Source organism: Tubulanus polymorphus, chromosome 4, assembly GCF_964204645.1.
Source record: "Tubulanus polymorphus chromosome 4, tnTubPoly1.2, whole genome shotgun sequence".
Classification (NCBI taxonomy): Eukaryota; Metazoa; Nemertea; class Palaeonemertea; order Tubulaniformes; family Tubulanidae; genus Tubulanus; species Tubulanus polymorphus.
In genome coordinates this window covers 18,456,657-18,482,608 of record NC_134028.1, presented here as the reverse complement: position 1 = coordinate 18,482,608, position 25,952 = coordinate 18,456,657, and the positions used below count along the sequence as shown (strand labels likewise).

The 25,952-nt window shown below is 39.3% G+C and overlaps 1 protein-coding gene across 6 annotated transcripts in view; it reads left to right on the top strand.

Moving 5' to 3' along the window:
- Positions 1–25,952, top strand: part of LOC141903109 (DNA polymerase lambda-like) — a 168,630-nt gene that overhangs the window by 97,674 nt on the left and 45,004 nt on the right. For all 6 annotated transcript variants that reach the window (XM_074791073.1, XM_074791076.1, XM_074791074.1 and 3 more), the window contains 2 exons: positions 1,280–1,387; positions 9,645–9,792. In XM_074791073.1, coding sequence (XP_074647174.1) covers positions 1,280–1,387; positions 9,645–9,792 — 256 coding nt within the window. The remainder of the gene's footprint in view (positions 1–1,279; positions 1,388–9,644; positions 9,793–25,952) is intronic.

Genomic DNA, 25,952 nt, shown 5'->3' with positions numbered 1-25,952 from the left:
TTATCGATTTGTGGATCGATCAATGGATTTTGATCGAATAACTTGTAATGATCCATTTCCAGCACATTTTTTGTATTCTTATCGTGTAGTGATTGACTGTCTACTAAATCTGGACCAGGATGACATTTTATAAAAGAAACAGCTAAAAAATACCGACAAAAAAACTCATGCACGTGCCTTCTTGTTTCGTGCACAAAGTGGTGCATGTTGTCACTCAAGCATAAATTCAATTCTATTCAGTTCAGTATTTGAGGCACTGATTCGCTGTCTATGAGTAAATAGTGAAACTAAAATGCAGCAGACGATCATTTAGTACGTCTATACCCCTGCGGCGTAGTGACTCACCACACCAGCAATTGTAGTAAATGAATATATTGAGAGAAGGTGAGAGAGGGTCATTATTTGCGACGTAAATATACGTCACGCATGGTAGCGAAGAGGTTAATTGCTTTAAAGATATCGAGGCAGTGATGCTACATCATGTTCGAATCCCGAAAATGCAATAATTTTGTTATCTATAATTCCCTAATTTTTTATTAGCATGGCAACGCTGCCTTTAGAGTATACTTGGTTTAGGTTGGATTCAAAGTTGTTTAAAAACCATAAACATATGTGCAATATGCTCAAGTAAAGTAAACTATCGCTGATAAATGAAGACAAAAACAACTTTGTTAAAAATCATTGTTTATTTCCGAATGAAAATTCCTTACTGAATAAATTGATGCATAATGAAGGTAGATCAACCGATTTTTAACAAAAGTACGGATGAAAACATGCTCGTTGAGGATATAGGACGGACAAGTTCATGCAACAGCCACCAGGGGACTTTCGGTATCAAAGCCATTTTGACTAGACTTGGTACATCAGTACTTTATACGTGGAAGACCTTATACGGATCCAATATTCAGCATATTGTTGACCCCTAGGTTGTGCTTCTTCGAAATAGTCATATTTTATGGACTGATAAGAATTATTTCGATGAAATCTTTGTACGCTTCCCATTGCAACATTTGAACCAGTTAAGCAGAAACCCATTATCACTGCTTTGCAGCTTTATTATTTAATTAGATCTTGTTAAGCAAAAAATATCAAATCCAATTCAATTTCAATGCAGCTGAATGAAAACTTTGTTAATTTGCACTCTGTGGTAATAATAAAGCTGCCTGGTGCTTTATTTTAGCTCCATATTCAGTTGGGGAATGATGTTGCAATAAAGAGGAATATATTAATTAATATTGATCCACTAAATATATCTCCTTGCTGTGTTTATTCTTTTTAGCAAATGATAACATTATATGAAGCCCAAAATGATAAATGGCGAGTGTTTGGCTATCAGAAAGCTGTGTCAGCATTGACAAAATATCCGAAAAAAGTCACAACATGGGAGGTAAGACTTCACCTACTCCTCGGTCAATAAAAGAGTGTGTCTGCTCATAGTCATTTTCAAATTTGACAACAAAACCTCAACCTCAATTTTAATCTGATTGGATGAAAGCTATAATTAGGGGCTATAATGAGACAATTTTGAATATTTGTATACCTCATGCAGTCACTTTAACATCATTAATTCTTCTTTCCAACTTATGGAAAAGCACGTGTAACAATTGTCATCTTGGAGTATTCTAATGGTAATATAAGGGTTAATCGCCGCTGTAGTAGGGGACAATCCGACTCTTAAACCGGGACAAAAGGATAACACACGACTCACCAGGACAAAGGATTCTTTTCAGGAGAGCGATAGGTATGCCATCTATTGTCAACATTTATTAATACAAATACAAATACACTATATTACAATACAATTACAGGCGGGAGTCACACCGTTACACCACTCCCCCCTAACAATGAGTACTTAACTATGGTTCAGTACCAAAATTAACTTTCACGACGCAATAACAGTCCAATACCGGTATGCCGAGTTCCCATTGCAAAACGGTGACGATCGATAACATCCATGGTTCGCATAGTACACAAGAGTCAGATTATTTACATATTTACATTTCCGCTGAATCCATTCCTGAAGCACGAGGTAGACTAGGGTTCACCGCTGGCCATTTACCGATATCTGGTGTTGGCCCTGCCATCCCCATACCTACTCACGTGATGGAACTTGCGGTCTATATACACATGACGGTCTATATACAAGTGATGGTTTATATACAAATGGTACGACGATTCTCCGAATTAGCGCTGAAAAAGTAAAAGAGAGGCCAGCAGAAGAGTTCTAACACGCAGAACCAGGACTGAGGCAGGGATGCACGAGTCAAAAGGCCAGGTTTTGTAGGGTGTCCCACCTACAAATTTAGGACTCTAAATGACTCTTGACGGAGGCAAAAATATGACGGGCTACTTCGTTGACTGCCTTCGGTCAATAATGGATCCCTCTGTAGTCGTGGTCTGGAAGGTCCGGATGTTCGATGGTGCGGAACCCGGCCTTCTCGAAATGTACATTGATGCGGTCAATCGGGATGACCGTCTCACGCTTGCCTCTCATACACAGGGCTTTTGGGACACGAAGGTGGAAAATCGGGACAAGGGGTTATTTTCGCTGTATAAGGTTGGCCAGGCTATATATCTCCTTGACCGTATCACCGAATTCCCACACGTTATTCACCCCGTGGTTAGCGACAACAGCTGAACAGCTCATCAGTCGTATGGTCCGACTGACCTCCTAGATCCGTTCTCCTGAGTGAGCGATGACATACAAGTCATCGCTGCACTTGACTCCTTTAAACATGGAGTCGCTCAGCAGGAGAATTGGACGCCGTAGATCAAGATGTCGATCAAGCTTCTCAAGCTTATCCACGAGATGTATACTCGTACCCCCATGCTGGGACATCAAACAGCTGAGTTCTGTCCCCAGCAGATTAAACCTCTCCATCGACATGGTGTTTTTTCGTTCAACGTATCCAACTGAAGCACATCAGACATTTTGGTAGCTAAAAACAGAAGGAAAGAGAGAAAAACGTTAAGTTGGCCGGAGAGCAGAGAGTTTAACCGGTGAGGTGTTCTCTGTCCCGCAGCAATTTTCGCGCTTTCTTCAGCCACAGATCTTTCTTCTCCCGGATTCTGGACCATCGCTGACAGCAGGTGGTACAGTCGCCATTAACTGCTGTACTGGTTGCCGGTATAGGGTAATGACGAACTAAGTCCCTGAATCGGGCTGGCTCTTTCAATGCTCTCCTCGGGCGCAGACGACTGGATTGATCTCTGTTGTCGGCCGGTGGATGCAGCTGGGCATTTTCCACTGGCTGACCCGCTGGGGGATCGACCTCTGCCTACGCTTCGATTGGTGTGGCGTCATTGGGTAGTACTGCCACAATCTGCTAGTTTTGGCGCCTCCAGACAATCTCCTCGTCATCGCTCCCTGAAGAGCTCGAATTTTCAATCTCAGGGGCAGGTTGGGGTTCAACTGTCGTCTTTCTAGTTCTTGCAGGGACAGCCTTCTTGACGTTGGTATGCGGCTGGCCAAACGCTGGCTTCATATCATTGAAGTGGACAGTCTTTTGCTTTGGGGGACCCCCCTCCAGTCTGACCCGATACGTCACTTCCGATAGTTTCTCCATAACAATGAAGGGGCCCTTCCACTTCGAATGGAATTTTGACGCCTCCCCTGGCTTAATGGCATGACTATAGAGCCATACCCGATTCCCAATGTTATACCCACCCCGCCTAGCAAATCTGTTGTAATTGACAGTCTGACGCCGCTGAGCTTTACCCAGTCTCTCCCTGACTCTTTTGTGCGCCTCTTGTAAGTTTGAGTGTACATCACGGCTAAACATAGTGATGTACTCTTGTTCTTCTGGAGGCCCAACCATAATATCTAGAGGCAAGACCATCTCTGAACTGAAAGTCAGGTAGAATAGGGTTTCGCGGGTGGATTCCTGAACACAAGAACGAAATGCCATCAGGCATGATGACAGTTTCGTATCCCAGTCAGTGCCAGTTTCATTCACGGATATGGTCAGCATGGCCATGATGGATTTATTAAAGTTTTCCACCTGACCATTCCCCATCGGGTGATACGAGGTGGTACACGTCTTATCGATACCCAACAGTCGACACATTTCTGTAAAAACCTTGGACTCGAAGTTGGCTTCCCGTTCCGAGTGAATGCTTTCTGGGCAGCCACATCTCGTGACCCATTCATCCACGACTTTCCGAGCCACAGTGGGGGCCTTCTCATTCCGTACTGGCCATGCCTCAACCCACTTAGTGAATGCGTCCTGGACAACAATAATGCAAATGTTGCCGCGTTTAGTACGCTGTAGGGGGCCCACTATGTCAATGTGCAACCTCTGCCCTCTACGACCCACTGGTGTTGACACCAAAGGTGCCTTCGGTCGCTTGGGCGGATTTTTGCATATTTGACATTTCTGGCACTGTTGAATATACTCATGGACAGCTCTTGTCAGACCTCACCGGTCTCACTAGAATCGTTCGCGCATCTTCCGCTTTGTCTTAGTGCGCCCTAAGTGCCTGCCGGAGATACCGTCATGAAGGTGTGACGAAACCTTAGGCAGTAACATGTAAGGCAGAACAACACGCGATTTCGAAAGTCTGGATCCAGGGGAGGGTCTCAAAAATAAAAAGTCCTTGTCAATCACTAGGCGCTCATATTCACCCAGAAACATTCTGGTTTTGGTGCTAAATTGGCGCATCACATCGGCACTAGGTTTAATCTGTTGTCAATGGACCAAGTCTTTGACTACAGATATGTCAGCGTCCTCGTCCTGTAACCGGGCTATGTCCACTGTCGACAAGCCTGCATGATCACTACCCACACCCACCGCCGAAACCTGACATTTTGGGGGGCCGGTCTGACCACGGGTATGGCAATCTCCATGACGCTTCAGTCGTTTAGGGATGAGGGACTGCGCGTCCGCATTTAGTAGGATACGCCCGGGCCGGTGCTCGATATCAAAGTCATAGTCGGCCAATCGTTTGTTCCAGCGGGCAACTTGTCCAGACTGAATGTTTGAAGACCGGAGCCATTTAAGTGCTGCATGGTCAGTGCGCACCAAGAATTTCAGGCCCAACAGGTAATGCCGGAAGTGTCCGATCATATCGACTAGGGCAATTATCTCTCAAGTGTCAGTTCGCCCAAGTGGATGGCTATCCTTTATCGTAGGGTCATTTAACTTCCGATAATCACAACACAGCCTAAGGCTACCATCGGACTTCTTGGCCAAGACAATGGGGCTGGCTCAGGGAGATTGTGATGGTCGGATGAAGCTGTGACTGTGTAATTCGGCAGTATGACCCTCCACAAACTGTCTATGACCCGGTGGTAAACGCCGCGGTTGTTGTTTGATGGGGCGATGGTCACTCGTATCTATTTCAAATTCAACTTACGCGGTCCTCCCTATGTCAAAGTCTTCGCGGGAAAAAAACACATCCTGGTAATCAGAGACAACCTTCTTTAAGGCCTCGCGATCACTGTCCGGAATGTCAATTGCATCGAGCTGCAGCTCCTTAAACAACGAGTTTAGATCCTCACTATTGGTAGGGATTTCAGAGACATCTGGTCTCTTATCCTGAGTAGTGAGGATTTCGATACTGTTTAAAGGAGAGAAAATCCCTACAAGTTGACACGGCACGTCACGTTCGAAAAATTGGCCAAACGGACAGTCACCTTGTTATCGTTCGGGCTAACCAGTGTTCTACCAATACCGAATGGACCCGGGGCTCTACCACAAAAAATCCCAACGGAATTGTTGTTGTGGTTGTATATCTGCCTAAAATAAGCAGTAGCTATAATTTCGTGTCCGGCTGGGATCATGCGAGTCTCGGTCAGGAATAGGCGGCACGCAGTTGGTCGGGAATCCCTGTGTTCCAATGGTATGTCAGACAGACCACTGCTCATGACTCTATTTGGGTAATCACTCACGCAGTTGTTGTCGCTGATGAAATCACCACCAAGGAGACAATCCTGTTACAAATCATCTGCAATCACCATTGGAACCATAAAACTACAATCCCCCAAACTAAGGCGAACATCGACCGAACCCCTAACCTTAATGTCCTGGCCGGTAGCCGTAACCAACTCAAAATCAATTGGTTTCAGGCACCCCATTTCACCCCCATTACTCGCCACCCAGAGAGAAGTCTTGAGCATAGTCACACCAGCGCCGGTGTTGAAAAGCGCAGAGATTCTTCCTACACTATTGACTATAGCAGAACAATAGAGGCCAGTGTAACGGATATCTACATTCTGCACACTTTTATTTAATGGGGTGGGCTCTCGGGAGTTCGGGGTGTACTCTGAAGAGGAGCTTTGACCGTTAGGAGGTGTGCTCTTCCCGACTTGTAAACCACTTGAGTCCGGGCAGCTACACTGTGGGTTGTCGTATTCATAATCATTTTCATTCGTACTGTATACAGGGGTATTTACAACATTTATACAGGTATCTAATTTTCTACGGTGTGGAGGAATATTTTTCGGAACTTGGGGCCGATGGTTTAAAAGGGCTTGCCTCTGCCCCTCGAGGAACGCATCTGCCCGTTTCCCTGACTATTAGGACAGTTTCTAGCATAATGTCCGGGCTCAGTGCACGAGTGGCATATCGCCGTAAGACATGCACTAGCCGGGTGGTCTGGCACCCAACAGCGCCAACAGATGTCAGCCGCTGGATTTCTGGGAGGTTCCGGATTCCTGGAAGGCCTTGTCTGACCTCGATGCTCGAGATTTTCGATGCGGAGGTTTAAACTCTGGACCTGTTTAACCAGTTCCGAAAGCAGCTTGGTCTCGATGGGCTTTGGCTGGGCTTCATTTACCATCGCACGTTTCCCCCTCGACTCCTGCTTTTCAGCTATTCGCCTAGCCGATTCAAAACCTCTAGCCAGGGACACAGCCTCTTACAAGGTTTTCGGCTGAGAAACGTACAACTGTTCCCTAGCTGTTAATGGCAAATTAACTCCTGTCAAAAACTGATCACGAGCCAGCTCGTCTTGTAGTGTATGTCCAGCGTCTGGATAGGCATTTGGGCTAGCTCCATAAGTGCATCGCCGAAACGTCCGAGGTTTTCGGGCTGTTTTTGCTCGCGTGCTTTTAGCATGAGTTTGTAATCGCCGGGCGATTGTGTTAGGGATTGACGGTCTTTAATGGATGTCGAGAACTCATCATAATTCAGTTTGTCTGACAAGTGAAGATTTTTGGCCAGATATGACTCATGGTCCATATACATTAAGAGATGATCCTTCTGTACTGAAGGATCAGTTATCCACATGATGTCACAGTTACTATCAAATCTCTCGAGCCATACTTTAAAATTGTGACCAGCACTGTAGGTTTTAGGTGCAGGTACCTTGGTGTGGTCTCTGGGTTTGGCTGGCTCAGAGGGTGATTCTGACTTTGTGTTTTTAATTTTATGTTCCACATACTGTGTCAAAGACATGAGGAACTGGTTAACACCGAGATAACTAGCATCTTCTTCGGAATGTTCCCCAGGCATCGACATTATAAATACAAGTCAGTTAATTCAACACAGTCCAATATAATAGAAAAGGTGCACAAAAGTTTTTCGTATACTGGTCTGTGTCTCGCTCTCAGTCTCCCCAGCAATAATAAAATAATATGCAAATAATAATAATTTTTCCCCAAATTTTCCCTCAGTACTAATTCTGATTAAATAAAGAATATGACAAGTTAACGGTTTTAACTGCTATGAGAGTCCGTTATAAGTCTTTCAAGTATTTTCTACTAATAATGGTAAGCGTGGTTCGCTCAGACTAGGTTCCCAATGTGGAGCCGCATTAAAAGACCATAAAATACACAACAATCGAAATAAATCCCACTTCGCTCTCACCAGTGTAACAATTGTCGTCTTGGAGTATTCTGATCGTAATATAAGGGGTAATCGCCGCTGTAGTAGGGGACAATCCGAGTCTTAAACCGGGACAAAAGGATAACACACAACTCACCAGGACAAAGGATTCTTTTCAAGAAAGCGATAGGTATGCCATCTATTGTCAACATTTATTAATACAAATACAAATACACTAGGTATATTACAATACAATTCACAAATAATTTTAAGGTAGAAAGCTGCTATGGAATAGTACCGTTGACAAATTCAAGAGCCACAGCAGATATTTACATGTTTATCTATTCCACAAAGGATTTGGGTGCTGCAATGTGAATGGCATTCAGTCTTTATATCACGGATCCCATGCAGGATTGATTGGATTGATCTAATTATCAGATCTCCCAATCAGAAGCGTGCATTATGTTGTGTATATTAACAGCGAACCACAGCATACCATTTTTGAGGTCAGGTCGTTTTAGAGGTTCGACTTGAACTTCATTTTCCCAGTTTTTTTCTGTTATATGACACAAGATAGCTTTGTTACTTAATCAGTCTGTCTGAAATATGTTGTGCGTTCCTGAATGAATTTATTTCTGTAGGAAGGAATTGAAGGAATCCTGTAAAATAATAATCATTTTCCTGCCTGATGTTATATCGGGATATCCCTTGAGTTTTGCGCACCAATATGGCTGTGGTGATCGACCTTTCTAAAAAAAGTATTTCATACTCGTTGAGGTGTGCCACTACCTGTTGTATTGTATATCGTAGGCCTAGAAAGATTTCCGGGCTATCGTACGGCGTGGTAACTACGCGAGAATGTAGACTGTAGCCTGAGTGACGAATAGGTTTCACTTGCACATAGCAGTGGCCTGGTGTCGAATTGTTTGGTTTGTTACGTTCATGTCATTTGCAACTATCATTGATTTAGAACTGATTTACCATAGGTTGTGAGATAGAGAATTCACTGAATGTCTCCAATGGAACTTGATGCTAACCCGACCACATAGAAAGATTCTTTCTAGTTACAGTCATTGAATTAACTGAAGATCCAATAAATGGGGTTAAATACGCTGCAAAAATAGATTCGGCAACTTTGTATTTGAGGTTATTTCAAGTTATATTGGGGGGAATGGTGACAGAAGTTGATCACAATAAAAATAAAGATATTTTATCAATATTTTTTCGGATAAATTCATTTTACAAGGTGAATTAATATGTGGATGACTACATCACTCGGTGTGAGCGGGCATCTTGCACCAAGGGTCGGTACCATAGGGGTAATAAATTCCTTTTGTAATGGGAAAGTCAGTGATTTTATTTTTACAGTTAGACCAAAATTATTGCCGAGTTGTATGGCAGTGTGGTGTGTGTTTATTCATTTACTGCAAACGATTTGCTTAGCAACAGTTGGCATCTAGCCATATCAGTGTATACTATGCGAGGCAAGTGCGCGCTGGCAGATCACTAGTGTCACACACTGGACGCACTACAATGACAGCATATGCCCATATTGCCGTGCATTATGAATACGCGCGTTTTTCATACAATTCGACAAGATTTTTGAATTAAATAAACTTTATCGTAGAAAAACTGGCCATATCTCACTTAAACGTTTAAGGTAAAACAAATCGAACTGACGTATTTGTTCCTGCCTACCACTCTCTGAGGCTTCAGTCTTGCCGTAGTTCCCAGGGCACTAGGTGAACAGATCTGCATAATTAAAAGAGTAGTAGAATGAACAATGTAATGTGTTTTCATCGATATTATTTTTAAAAAACTGGACTCTGAGAGCACAAGACCTTTTGGCCTCTAAGTGACTCATAAATTTCATTTCAGGAAGCAATGGCAATACCAGGTATTGGTAGGAAACTTGCTGATAAAATCTGGGAGATTATCGAAAGTGGGGAACTACGTAAACTAAATGAATTATCGTCAGCAGAGGACACAAAAGTGCTTCAACTCTTCAACAATGTTTGGGGAGCAGGTGAGGATTACTATGAATGTAAAAGGCTTTTATTTTTCTGGTACCCAGTCTTGTTTACCCCACCAGGGCGAGTTGAAGGGTAGCTTCAGTTCCATTACTATAATTTGTCATTCATTTCTACTCTAGTTCTTTGACATAATGCTAGTTAAAATTTCCAATTCTCCTTAATTAACTCATACACATTAATTTTCACATTGTTATCGGCAGAATTTATTGCAGATGAGAGGTGTCCTATTTAATCCCCAGTAGCTAGGCATGTAAGCATTGATGACATAGTCATAGTCCATCACATACATGTGTAGACAAATAGATGTACTTAACGAAGATTTCAATTGAAAATTACAATTACAATACTGCTGTTTGGCTGCCTGTGTGGTCTGTGCTCTTATTTATCCACCCACTATGTGACATATATATGTAGAGGGCCACACTACATCATAGCATAGCGAAAAGTGTCTGCTACGTGGAGAAATTAGCAGCAGCTGGAGAGTCTACAAAACCCACTTTGAAAAAATATCTAAAAATTTTCTTTCCTGCTTGCAAAAATATATTTTTAACGGTTTCAAGCACATAAAGATGTAAAAAAATATTCTGCCGCAGTTCCCCTTTTGAATGGTGAATGATTTGAATGGGCCACTAGTTCATTAATATCGGTACCTATGCCTATTGTATAACCAAATTCAATTGCAAATTTGTAGCTCATGATATGATTTTTATGGTCAAAGACCATAAAGGTATCATCACTAGTAAAAGTCCTGCCGTTCACTGAACAACATCCGTAGTTTTCTACGGATATAGACCAAAAATGCTGTATCAAATAGCACTGATAATCCGATGTAACACGTCATTTTCCTGTATCCATGATCCTAGCTATGACTATCATAGCCTGTTGTATTTAGGTTCCCAAAATAGTGATGAATTATGAAAAGTTTTGAGCACATGAAGGACTCACCTGTCAGTGAATTGTCTACGATTTTACCCGGCAATGAAGAGATATCCCCATCACTATCAGCACAGGTGCTCGCACACTGACCATTCGTAAGTAGTTCATAGAACTGCACACTTCCTGGTTTACACTGACTTGGGGAGGATCGGTAGGGTTGTCTCTGCAGGGTTTGTCAGTCGCTTGCCCGGTCTTTATATCTTCACTATAAAGCACTGCAAGTGAGAGATTTTCTTCATGGATATTACCAGTAATGCCAGCCAGTCACATCTATCTTTGCAAACTATACCATTCGAAGATGCTGTACTCTTGGTAATACCCCTAATTAGCAGCACCAGTGCTGTATACACACAGCAGTGATTAGCCTCATGTAAACACAGGCCGACTCAGATCGACTGACGAAAAATATGCTGTTTGGTGCGCATAGTAGAAAAAAGATATATACATAATGAGAAACGCAGGGTTGCGTGATCGTTAAAAAAATGTCTGCTGCTCTTTTGGGGAAAAAATTGTTCGAGCGTGTATTCATGCCAAGATAATCATGGGAGGAGGTTTTGAAGCCCTAAGGGGCAAGTTTTGAGGATTTTTGGAGCCATTTATTAAGTGCATTATAATGTTATAGTGTGGTTTTGCCGTAGTTAAAACTACCACGGACAGTGCCTGTCACATAAACTTCATTCATTCATTGAGGCATCACACACGCAGAGAACACTGCACAGTTTCATTGCCTAACGTGTGGACTCTACCATTATGAAAAATAGGGTGGGTGGGATCTTGTCTGGTCGATTGCACTATGCTTTTGTAGGGAAGGTAGATAAGGCCTATGCGCTAACTACACTTGAAAGGCTGAATCCAAGAACATGTCTATCGCACTTTTGAGCCCAAACATCTACTTTTACTTAGTAGCCACTTGAGAACAATAAGCAATTAACGATATTGGCTACTTTTCCAGTAGTATACATTTCAGAACAGTCACTCTGAAATAGTATTCCTTTCAATTCGGTTGGTTTTCTATAGTGGCAGTTTCAAAGAGTCTACTATTGAATAGTGACCATTTTGAAACATCTGGTTTCGATAGTGCACACTAGCAGTAGAGGTGACTGTAAAACCACCCGCCTGTTAACAGTGACTTTGTGATAGTAACTCCTACCATAGCAGCTACTCTCAAAACACATCGTTTCTAAAAGTCAACTATTGAAAAGTGACCATTTTGAGATCGCTTGCCAGATTCCCTGTTATAAATACACGGTAGCAACATATGATTTAGATTAGCAGCGATACGTGACAGTATAAACATATGGAAAACTCTACTCACGCTATAGTTTGGGGTATAGTTCTATTTAGAGTGACTCAGTTAAGATTTGAAGATATTGTAGATACTCTTTGAGGATGTGAAATGTAATGAGCGATTCCCACCTCTAACCAATAAAAGTCGAGATTGGAGGTAAATTTGTTTAAAAATTGTCAATAGTTATGTAGTTTTAAGATAAATCAAAATTTCCTTCTTTTCATGGCGATATAATTGAATAAAGAATTCAATTTGAACAAATGCAGCTATTTTCGAGCATAGGTCTGCATTTATTTTTGATTTAAATTCTTAGATTAAAAGCGCAATCATAAGTTCAGGCTAACCTCTCATTATTGAAATGGTGGTTTATTTTCAACGGGGGCCTGGATGTCTTTGCATCTTAAATTAAGATGTGTGTTTCGGAGTGTTCGAATTTCCCTGAATTCTAATTTCGCGAAATCATTGATTTTTTTAAAACAAAATATGCTATATATCCACGTGGATTTTTAACATTCTAAAGAAATCATCTAAATTGTGCCCATATTTGATCGAATTTAATAGAAGAAACTTTGTATGGTATTCAAGATTTCATTTGGATTACGGTAACGGCCTTTGGTGATCGTCACCGGGGTCACGAATGAAGTAATCCCGTAATAGAATTTTAAATATGATAAAATTTGTTAAAGATGAAACCGCAACGTTTCGACTGTTGACTAACAGCCATCATCAGGTTGAATGTAGACATTCCAGTGATAAGGGCTTTCAGTCAGATGGCTGTCAGTCAACAGCCGAAACGTTGTGGTTTAACTATAATAAATTTCATGATACAAAATTCTACTGTGGAAATTCTTCATTTATCTACAGTTAACATGCTTTCGAGTATTTTATTGGACTTCTTCGGGTCCTGTAGTCGTTTAGATCGAAAATTATTTACTAATCGGCAAACAAGGGATATACAACCGTGTTGGTCGCTATGAGAGGATATACAACCGTGTTGGTCGCTACGTTCCCTGTATATCTGCACCTGAAACCGGTACCTTTTGTTGGTTCTAGCCCGCATTCACTTCCAAATTCAAGTATTGGTAACATTGGTTTACGATAATTTGAGAAAAAGAGTTTAGTTGGAGAAAACTGATAATTATCTTATAATTCAGCGATTCATTGGTTCATCGATTCAGCGAAGTTCAAACACCGTACATGTTGGCATGTTATTATATTGGCACCTTGAAATAAAGTTTCATAGAGATATTGCGGTGCTAAGTTTATTAATATTAAGAGGTAATTACTTTTGGTCTGTGGTCTTTTGGTGGTCAGTGCAGTTTGTTCATTTGTTCATCAATCACTGTCCAGTTAGCCAGTGTAATTGACCTGCTGAACAGAGCTGCTGCTGGGTTTTTGATAACCTATATAAACAATTTACTTAATAAAGTAGGAAAGTATGTGCAACTAGAATTACAGCCTATTGCATTTCTTGCACATCTTAAGCCAAAAGAAGTTTTCTCTATCAAATGAAATTGCTGACTTCAAAATTAACATTTCAACACTGCACTTTTATACGCTAATCGTTTGATCTTTTATTATAAGTTGGTAATTTCATTTCAACCAAACTGTATAACTACGAAATAAGATTTTGATTATGGTATCACTTCTAGCGAGTGATAAAACGATTCAATATTCATTAACGAAGAAGCAGAGAACAGCGCGACAAAGTGAACTTCACATAGATTACCTAAAAATCGTTTGTATTGAAATAAACAATTAATTCAAGGTTAATTCTAAGTATTTTAGATACATTTTTTTGTAATTCATTTTTTGAACATATGATTTTTTATTTGTATAATCCTCTCTCATATACCCTTAAAACAAATTGAGCCTAAAAGGCAAATTTATATTTTGTCTTTCTTTTCTACAAAATTAAAGATTTATGAACACACCAGAATGTTTTATAATCGCAAATGTAAAACAAAAATCTTAAAATTCTAAGAATTCTAGGACTGGCACTATATTTTAGTAGTAATGGATTTAATCCATGATGATGTTATATGAATCAATAGTTTCCCATTTTGTTGAGGGTAATATAATTTAGGGGATTCTTAGCATCTCAAAAACTTTGATTTTCTATTCACAAAACTGTATTCAAAGCATACAGAGTTCTGTATACAAAGCATATAGGGTTTAACAGTACCTTTGAACCTGTCACGTATCACTGCAAATCTGCTATTTTGTACAGGAAATAACCATGTCATCTCAAAATGGTCACTTTTCAATAGTTGACTTTTAGTAACGATGTGTTTTGAGAGTAGCTGCTATGGTAGGAGTTACTATCACAAAGTTACTGTTAACAGGCGGATGGTTTTACAGTTGCCTCTACTGCTAGTGTGCACTATCGAAACCAGATTTTTCAAAATGGTCACTTTTCAATAGTAGACTCTTCGAAACAGCCACTATAGAAAACCAACCGAATTGAAAGGAATACTATTTCAGAGTGACTGTTTTGAAATGTATACTACTGGAAAAGTAGCCGATATCGTTAATTGCTTATTGTTCTCAAGTGGCTACTAAGTAAAAGTAGACGCTTGGGTTCAAAAGTGCGATAGACATGTTCTTGGATTCAGCCTTTCACTTCATTGTCAGCCACCCATTTTATTGATGAAACAGATCGTTACATTGAAATAAACTAAAACAAGAACATATGATGTCTGTGGAAATTACAATTCCTTTCACAATTCCTCAAAGAATTTTTCAGGATTTGGGGAAAATAGGAAAACTTAAGACTTAAAAAAAACCAGCCTCATGGAAACCCTGGAAAAGTGACTTTGTTTTCACTGATAAAACTGACATCTCCTCACTACATCCACGCACTACTATTTGGTTTATTTTAAACACTGTTTATGACCATATGAACCTTGTGGTCCTCTTGTTCATAATGCTGAGTTTAACCCTTTCGCTGCTGCGGCCTATTTTTGCCTTGTGCTGAGCATTTCTGTCAAAATTTGACTTTATTCTAAAATAATTATAATTGATCTATTTTTCACAAATGAAATAAAAAATTAATAAAACTAATAAAACTAATTGTGGGATTAGATTTTCATAATTTCAACATTTGGTATCCCATAGTGGCGATTTTGATACATATGGCTGACCATACTAAAAACCATCATTTTCTGAAAAAAATCGCAAAAATCGGAAATAAGAACCAAAATGTAATTCACACTGTGCAATAAAATTTATTTATTGCAAAATAGCAGAGTTCTTGATTGTGTGATAAACTTCAAAACATTCACCCAGATGTAGCCCAGGTTTGTTTGGACAGGTTTTGCAATGATAGACGGATTCACTACGTATGCCGGGTCGCGCTTTACACACTGGGCATCTCTTTCCTGCAGGGATGTGAATTCCCCGCGGATCCATGGATTCCCGCGGATTTTCCAAATAGTCAAAAAAATGATGTAACAGTATGGGGGGGTGATGATCTCACTCAATTGGTCCGGTGCTATCGTTAATTAGGTGGACCTTAAGTGCGTTCAGTGCCTGGTTTACTTACCGTCGCGTAAAAGTATCGCATTTCAATGCATATTCATTGCAACACTGATTTTGTATCTACATTTGTACTACGATGAGTGTATATGTATTTTATCGATCGGTTGCCGACATGCGCGCGCGGCAACAGTAGTAATGTACATAGGCCTACTTAATGTTGCCGCGCGCGTGTGGTGAATGCCTTCAGATATTATACACTACTGGGTGATGATTTTTAGTGAGCATTCGGATTCATCGGCGCATTTTAACTGCAATAATTCAGGGCTCGACCCGTAATGCATGAGATGTTGAATGTCATCGAATGAGGATGGAACTAGCCATTACCTTCCAAAATATAATAGTCGTTCATGGGTTCAAGATCGCTCTAAGTGCTCGGAAAACACTTCTAATTTCTAAAAATTAGGGTCGGACCCCCAAACCCCCCGAAATAGCTTCGCGCCTTCGGTGCTCGCAAGTGCTGACAGCTACGCCGTCAGCTGGTTTGCATGTGTAACTCAAGAAAAAAACCGCACATTTTATAGGTTGGCGTTCTCATCTCCGTTCCTGGGGATAGTCTGGCCGGTGTTGAAGGAATTCTCTCAAAAAATTGTCTACTTACTAAACGACTGGCAGTGTTGTTGTCAACAACAGGATGGTTTGAAAGCATCGCAGATACCTCGTCATGAACGAATGCCAAGAAGTCCTGTTTTAACCCTCCTTTCCTGGCAACAAGATGGGAATTCAAGATGCAAAGCATGAACAAGCGAGCCGCAATCTTTTTATACCATTTCATTGTTCTCTCCATCTCAAGGCGGTCAGTTACTTCGGTTAGTTTACTTTTTAGTCAGTTACTGTGCATATCTATTAGTCTCAGTAACGATATGGTCAATCACTTCGTTTGATAGAAATTGTTTCACATAAATTTACAGAGTTGCATCATTTGCGATATGCACTTTTTGGCCTGGAATTTCAGTAAATTGAGGAATTGTTGGCATGAAATGTTGAGTGTCATTCAGCCATATCCGCTACGGTTGCTGTCCAGGCCCTTATCCTCGTATACGCTCTTGTCCTCTGCCGCTACCGCGACCTTGGCCTTGACTTCTGCTACGACCTCGTCTACGCCCTTGTCCTCTGCCTCTACTGCGACCTTGGCCTAGACCGCTACCACCTCTCACAGCATTTGGAACACTAGGCTCAGATGAATCATGGTCACTCTCATCAGCAGATTGAACAGTATCACTACCACTAAAAAAAGAAAATTATAATACTAAACTGCAGTGTTATTATCATATTTTACCAAATTAGCAAGCAGTTAGTTCATAATATAATTTTTGAAATTTCATCTTTAGTATTATTTTTTTCTTTTTCCCCGGACACAAGTGTCTGCCACTAACCTAGCAAATTACCTGGAATTTTCATCGGCACCATCATACGTAGCGGCGTCCTCATCATCACTGCTATCATCAATGTTATCGCCCTGCTGGACATCGACAGTATCGTCTTCACTTTTGATATCAGAATCACCTCTGTCGTGATCAGCAAAAACTTCGGCTAATATGTCTGCTGCAGAGATTCTTCTCCTTGCTGCCGCCATTTCAATGAATGAAAAGTTCCACTCATAATGGACAGATGGCAGTACTGTACGGTAACAGGGAGATATTATGGAACGAACGCCATAATAAAAAGTTTTCAAATTTTAGTTATTATTTTGATTTTCCCACTGTACTATGCGCCATCTACAAGATTTTGATGATTTGCGAAACAATTTTTATAAGGCATTTTTTTGTTAAGTGCCGACAATTCAAAACAAAACAATCGCCACTGTGCTGCAGTCAATTTGAAAAGAATAGCGACTATGCGTCAGCACGTCAGCCGCACACAAAGTGATGCGGTAGAAGCGTCCATAGCAGTTAAAAAGTTAAGGTTATTGCTTTCTGTGTATGTATACCAGGGGACATTTGATAAAAAAATAATGTGGTAATTCCATATATTGGTACCTAGGCATATTTGTTACCTACATCATCAGTAAAATTGTCGTTGATGACATTCTCTATGATTATAGCGAGTGTCAAGGTCATTGGTTTCCGATATGTTCAGGTGGTGTGGAATAGCGGAATAGCATGGTATTTTCATATATGCCTATTGGTAGCTATGCATAGTTTGTAACTACAATCAACGGCAGAATTGTAGCTAATAACAAGCTATATGATTGTGATGTGCTTCTACCTCATTCATTACTGTACTTATTCACCAGGGGTGTTGAATATTTGATTGTCAGATTGTCAAACATTTCACCAAGTAGCTTAGTCTCCCTGGACACCTAGTTTTCAAACATTGTTTACGGGTAGGACTTAGTGTACGGTACATACCTATTGGAATTAAAGTTTTTTGAGTTCCAGTTGTGGCCACCAGGGGATGTGTTGCAAAGACAGCCTTAATTAACTCTTTCGATGTCATTGGCGAACTGGTTCGCCGAGAATTGACGTGAATTTGGTTAGCTTAGATCAGTGTTGGGGAAAATATTCGCCGATGTCAATCAGGTGACTTCGGTGCTGATTGGCTAGTCGTTAAAGCTATTAGAAGCATCTAAGCCAATCACCCACATGTAGGTGGTTACTACTAGCTGAGCTTCCAGGAATTTCAATGTCACACGTGTTTTGAATGATTAGATCCACTGACAAACATACTGACTGGGATAGTAACTAGGGGCTTAGTGCATGCATATATGAATGTATACAATACGCGGCTACAGCATTATAGACTCGCATACATTTACGAACGTCTGCAGTTATTTGAAGTAATCATGGCAAACAAACGTTTTACCAGCAAGTCAGAGATCTTGTTTTTGATAGCAGCAATGATAATGATAATGTAGATGAAAGTGATGATGAAAGTGATAACGAAAGTGATAACACCAGTCAGACCGAATTTGAAAGCGATGAAGCTAGTCAAAGTGACAAGGAACCACCACCATCAGCGCTTCCTTCAGACAGCTGGAAGCGAAACCAATCCAACCATACCTGCTCCAGCTGTCACTTCTCCAGCTAGGGGTCGAGGGCGTGGTCATTGAATTTTGGGGGATTTGACCCCATAACATATCAAAACACAACCTTAACCCATGGATTTTCTCCTAAATGCCTTTTTGAATATATATCTCTAACTTTTTTTGAATTATTACATAGTAAATATGTACTGCAAAATTTTCTGTTTTGAGGGTTCTACTTGACCCTCCATAGACCCCAAGACCCCAAATTGAAATTTTGAAAATAACATTCTGTTAGCTGAGGTCATAAGCTCCAAGAAAATTGTAACTTTTATCATGCTATTTCCATTAGAACGACTGCAATAAGGCTTTGAAAAAATACTACAAAATTGTTTTAAAACAATGAAACTAATTCATCACTGCTGAATACCGTTATTCAATAACATATTCAACACGAAAAGAGTTTTAAAGCTGTAGAAACCGAGGTAAGTTCCTATGAGCATTCAAGAGTTTTTCTTTCCAAATATGGCCACCAGTGGGCCTAACTGAATAAAAAAACATTGGCTCGATAGAACCTACAATACTTGATCAATTTATTACTAACTTTGTATACGGGCAGGACTATCGTGAGTTTGCCAAGATGGATTGAGGGCGAACAGGTCCTGTTGGAGTTGGCGCCATTGTCTCAAAGGGAGAGGATAATGTCTCAACTGAGCATATATTTCTACCGCCTAGTAGTAGTAATAGTAGTAGTAGTAGTGGTTGCCAGGGCTCGCATCCATGTTTAATTAGCTATGTCCGTGGGAATGTTTATTTCCCACAAATTGGTTTAAATCGACACTCCAGCTAACCAGCTGGTTAGAGTAGAGAAGTAAATCAAAATAATGAATGAATAAAATCTACATCACTACCGTACATCAATATTGATACTGAACACATTTATGTATGGACTACTTCAAAACAAACAGTGACTGTGTCCACGACGAAACATATCTTTCCATAAATTGTATAGAGCTTTCTTGTCTAACCCTTTCAGTGCGTCTACACCGCAGTGCGGTGTATGAATTGATGATGGATTTTGCTAGTACATTACACTGCGGTGCATTGATGTAATTAGTTTTTATCTCTATTGAAAGATGGCAGCACATATCAAACATAGTGAAATATTAGTAACTAACAATACACTGCACCGCGGTGTATACGCACTATAGTGGTATTCCCGTTATACGACACATTTGGAATTTTTCAAAATTTTTCTCCAGCACTATAGTGTATTGATTAGTCAGCACTGAAAGGGTTAAATTGAATGATAATGTTGGACATTAAAGTGCTTTCTTTAATTGGTAACTTCTTTTACAGCTGTATCCTCAGAGAATTCCTCTGCCCATATCCCCCAGGCTAGAACGTCACCCTGGTTGCAGGGCCAGGGCAATGAGTTCACCCTTGCCAAGGGATGAGGGTTGCTCATGTTCGCCCAAGCCATGACCCTAACACTCAGAATGGCGCAGATCCTCTCATTGTCCTTTTTTAGGCTCAGTATTGGACTGTTCCTAAGCCATTACCCTTCACTCATCACGGATATATACTATCTTAGTAGTCAAAACTATGCGCTTATTTGCAAGTTTTTTATGCTTCACGACAAATTTTACCTGATACTAGTATGAACAAATTAGTTTGCACATGGTGCTAGAAAAAAAGGCCTGACTTGAGACTTAATTACATTGGGTGTTTACGTCTGAGCTACGTTTCGTCTGATTCACTCATTCTGCAGCTGCACTTGCTGGTTGTTGTTGAAGCAATATTTTATCTCTGGGTATCTTGTCCACCAATAGCTCCAGTTTTGCAACAATCCGGTTTGGTACCCAGGACTTTGCAGATCCCATTAAGCAATCCTTATGTTTACTTAGTTCAGGGATGATTCCTAGCTTTTAGTGTGTCTCAACTCAACATTGTCATGCACTAGAACCACGTCTCTCAGTTGTAAAATGTCAACCATTCCTGAATTCTTGTTTGAATATGAATATGAATATATTTTTTCTCAAATGTATAATACATAATATAATAGTATAATAATTGTTGTACATGATTATTGAATATATACATTCTAGCAGGACAGCCCCAAGCCCTAAGGGCTGTACCTAATTGGGGGGATGCCCTGGTATGATTTGATACCATGATACAATTAATGAGAATACAATAATAATTAATGACAACATAATTGACATCAAAAATAATAATAATAATAATAATAATAATAATAATAATTTTTGTCCCATAATGACAACTTTGTGTCCCGTAATGACACAAAATATTTGACCGTGTCCCATAATGACTGTCCCGTAATGACATTATGGGTCAATGCGGGACAAAGTGTCATTATGGGACATAGTCAAATATTATGTGTCATTATGAGACAAAAAGTTGTCAATATGGGACAAAAACATTTTTAAGTATATACCTTAAGTGTGACACATAAAGTTTGTCTGTGATACTGGTGTAAATGAATGCAGTCAACAGGCTTGCCTCAGAGGGATCTGTGAAAGATTGCCATCGTTCGGTGTTGAATCAAGTCTTACAATTGATATAACCTTTTTAAGCAAAAGTTTTCTGAAGATGAGATACCGTCCAGACTAACCACCAAGAAAAACATCAATTTTTGGACCTATCTGCAGTTGAGGAAATGCATCGGTCGACCTTCATTTCTCAGTCCAATAGTACCATTGCTGGCCAGTCAAATTCAACCAATATTTAGCAATAGACATTTAAAAACAAAATATTCAAATGATTTAATCATTTATTTTCATCTTATTTATTACTGTATCAAGTCATCAAGTTATAAAACAAAATGTGACATGTGCGTGAGAACAGCATACATGTAGTACTTGAATAGACCATAAGAGTGAACTCGCGTCTGACAGTGTGGCGGGAGGGAGGGTTGAAAATCCTTGACATACTTCACGACAGTAGTTATACAGTTCCCCAATTCCCTTTCACATCTACTCTGTCAACTAAAAATGAGTTAACATCAGATTTGAAAATTATTTGATGATAAACCCATCGAACACATCATTTCTAATAATGAACAGACGATAAGATTAGTTGCTTGCAAGAGACCCTCAACAGTAGTTATACAGTTATCCAATTGCCTTCCACCTCCACAATGTCAACTAAAAATGAGTTAACAACAGATTGGAACAGTGAAAGTATTACAATGATATACACAGGTTTTTATCCTTTCAAAATTGCGATCCAATCTGTTGAAAATGCATTTTTAGTTGACAGTGTGGCGGGCGGGAGGGTTCAAAATCCCTGAAATAACTGTACAACAGTAGTTATACAGTTGCCCATTTCCCTTCCACCTCCACAGATTGGAACACTGAAAATATTACGATGATTAATCCATCGAACACATCATTTCTAATAATGAACAGACGATGAGATTGTCACTTAGTTGACAGTGTGTGACACCTCCACACTGTCAACTAAAAGTGAATTCAAAACAGATTGGAACACTGAAAATTTGAAAGGATGAAAAACAATACTCTAGTGCCTGTTCATACGATAATGCACATGCTGGCGCATTTTTTCGTATCCTTCTCGAGACGATCGAATGCTATACTTCACCGCAATGGCCCCAACAGCTTTTACATTTTTACAAACGGCCCGGACTTCCTTCATGTTGGGCTTTTGTTCAAAGTCCTGAAATGCATCCCATATTATCTCGGTCTCCCTGGGAGAAAATGTTCATTTAACAGTTGACAAGCCCTGCGAAGATGCCAGATCCTGAATCAAAAAAGTAGATATTCAAACTTTTAAATGTGTAATGGTGACAGGGTCTCTTTAATTAAGTACTCATATTGCGGTCAATTATATACATGAAGTTTAATTCATTCTCTTAATTTTAAGGAAATATTTACAAGTTACTATTCATATTGATCAAACACTACATGTAATTCTTGCAACTCGTGAGTTGTTTTGCTATTCAAGAATGGTAACAATTTTCACATGGCTCTATCTTAGCAAAAAATCTTTCAAAAAAAGTTATTTGGTCGCAAATTTATATATCCCGGTATATCAATATCATTGTGGTAATCTATCATAGTTATTCTTCCAAAAGCAATCAGCAGAAACGCATGCCTAACTCAAGTTAAAACCATTTCATGATGACACGAAACATCAAACATGTAAACGGTAGGCTTACCAACAAGATCCTAAATCTGTAATGTCTATCTCTGTAAACTGTTATTTTAGTGACTTTGTAAGCAAATATAATCCTTTACGCTAACTAAACTCGGTTTCTAATTCAGTGACTCCCAAAACCATTTAATGTTTATCTCTGTTAAATCTTAATTCAGTGACTTTGTAAGCAAATATAATCCTTTACACTAACTTAACTAAGTTTCTAATTCAGTAACTGCCTAAACCATTTAATTTGTGGAATATGCGTCCATTAGGCCTATGACTACTGACTAGATAGCATTTGCTCTTTAACCCATTAGCACTCAGGAATTGCACTATGTAGTGTGAATTACTCCTCAGAAAATACGAGGTAAAATCTAAGTTCATCATGATACCGAATAGCTGTTTATATCCATGCATCACAAGTTTGTGTTATTTTGTACTAAATCGTCAAGGCTTTCATATGATGTAAAATACTTTTAACAATGAATAAATATAATCTAGTATCTTACCCGATTTTTCCGTTTATCAGAGGCTGCAATAGCCAGCAGACGCGCAGATGGTAATACAACGGAACCGTCGCCAGACTGCAATGATGAAACATACTAATGAACAGGCGCTTTAAAATACATTATACACAACAGTTGAAGAACTATAAGTGACTAAAGTTGACTAAAGTTTCTTCATTACAGAAAAAACTTTCTTTGCCGTCTTAGCCGTTTCTCAAGTCAGACCTTTATGGGTTGTAAAAAGGATTTCAATGTCTTACCAGATCTGTTTGTTTATCTGGAGTATCTGGTAAGCTTACTGATGGCGGAATAACAGAAGCACCATCAGACTGCAATGATAAAACATACTGATATACTATAGTTTTAACTAGGGGGTCCAGGAACACCATGCCCACTAGCTAAGTGGTTTCAATATGCTCAACAATCTAATAATTTCAATAGTCAGTTCCTTGGACACCATATACTGAAACCATTGACCTTGAAACTGAACACTATCATAAAATTATGAGCTACAATTTTGCAATTGATTCTGGTAAAAGAAATGCCTAGATACCAACATATTTCTGTGCAAACGATTTTGCTGTTTTCATGCCTCTCGACACAGGTATATCAACAACTTGCTGATAAACTCTTATTCAAAACATTTCTTTGTACACACCTCATGTTCAACACCATTTGCTGGATCTTCTTCCAGTACTACACCTGGCTGAAATATTAAGATATGCTAATTATCAAACACTATTCATTTCAGTCTAAAAGTTGAGAACTATGTTTGAGATGACTATCAGAGAATGAACCTAATAAAGGATTTTTACAGATCTAACTGTGGGTTTTTATCTGTTAAGTTCATTTTCACTTTCTCATTCTAAAAAGGCTCATAACTAAAAAATTCGCCCACCCTCCTCATGTCTAGAAAAGAGATTTGAATTAGAAACAAGGTATCAACTTTGAAGGGCCTAAATTATTCAGGAAAATAATATGAAATGTCCAAGTATCGTGCATGAGACCATAACTGAATATTGTGAAGTTAAATTTTCCTCACCTCACTTTCTCTAACCTGTTGTTTGTTTGCATCTTCTACAGTTGACTGAAAAGAGATATGCTGTCGTCAAATTCTATTGATAAGTGTACCAGGAGTAAACGCTAGAATTCATTATTTCCATTTTACCTAAATCATTTTTGGACTTATGTTTATAGTGGACATGAAGAAAATCTGTTTTTTTTTAAATAAGTCTGATTATTGAATTATGGTTTGTCACTCATGAATCGATAACCCGATATGCAAGCGGTTTTTTGATGAAGAAAACTGTTAGATAACTTATTAGATAACAGTTATAAAATTGAAAAATATCTTGAAACTATCAACTATGAAGTGGGAAAGTCATAATGCAGCATTTTCACATTTGACATCGGATAATTTTAGACTGTTCTACTTACCTTCATTACAGAAAAAACTTTCTTTGCCGTCTTAGCCGTTTCTATGTGACCAGACGTGAGCACATAGAATTTGTCTTGAACAATTGACGAGTGTGACATCAACTGTGCTAAATTATCACGCATGTACGGGTAGTCTCGTCGCACAGCTGTGACCGTGCTCTTCCTAATGAGGAAATTGCTGATCACTCGCTTTTCCCATGTTGCGTACTCAATAAACTTCTTGAGCAGGCTAAAAAATTTAACAATATATAACGATGTCTCAATATTTTTATATATTTTTCACTAGTAATTTGTTCCCAACAGCTGATACAGATTACACAACGTTTTAACATAGCAATTGGTACGTTGGCTACAGAATAGGTTGAACAACTTTTTAAATACGGATTATAGAATACAAATTAGACATAAGTAACGAGACGAGTAGTACTATATAGGTTAACTATTTATTTATAGAGAACTGAGTGAGAAGAGTTATTACAAATAAATGATGAGTGATATGATAATTAATAATTAAGTGAGTGAGTAGATAATTAATTAATTACAGAGCAACAAACTAAAACAAATCAAAGAGAAATAAATCAAAATGAAACTATATCAAAGTAAAACGGATAACAAGAAATGGAAGTCTGAAATAAGTACAGATACAATGAATAACAAACGAAGTTACGTTCTGTAGTGGGACATGAATCCTAGATCGCGATTGAGTCCAAGATTGGATACTATAAATACTGTTGTTTTTCTATTGACTATACTCATTCACCTGATGAAGCTTCTATACATTAGTAGCGAAAGCTTGTGCCTCAAATAAATAGTTAACCTATAAAGTACTACTCGTCTCGTTACTTATTTTAAACCAGGTTAACACGGCTACTCGACGGAAATTAGAGATAGAAATTTAAAGGGAATAACGTTATTGAAAAATGGGACCAATTCTATTTACGGAGTAAACACTGGGGTTAAGACAGGTTAACAATATACGCGTAGAGAGGTTATTTATTCCTGTTAAAAAAAATGCTTTTTTCTTGATTATCAGAAAATTGGGCCCGCAGGGCCGTCAGAGACCGGGCTGGCAACACAGTCGGGTTCATGGGAGAGTCACAGTAAACACACCATGGTTTAAGATATGTTATATAAACATATATGTAAAAATGTTTGATAACTGGTCACATCATGATGTGGGTAACTTTGGACCTCTTTTCAATCCTATTTGAGTCTCCTAAATTATCGTTTGTTGGTCTGGCAGGACAAGACTTCGTGTGGTGCCACAGACTAGTATTTATGAAAAAGCCATAACCGTGTTCG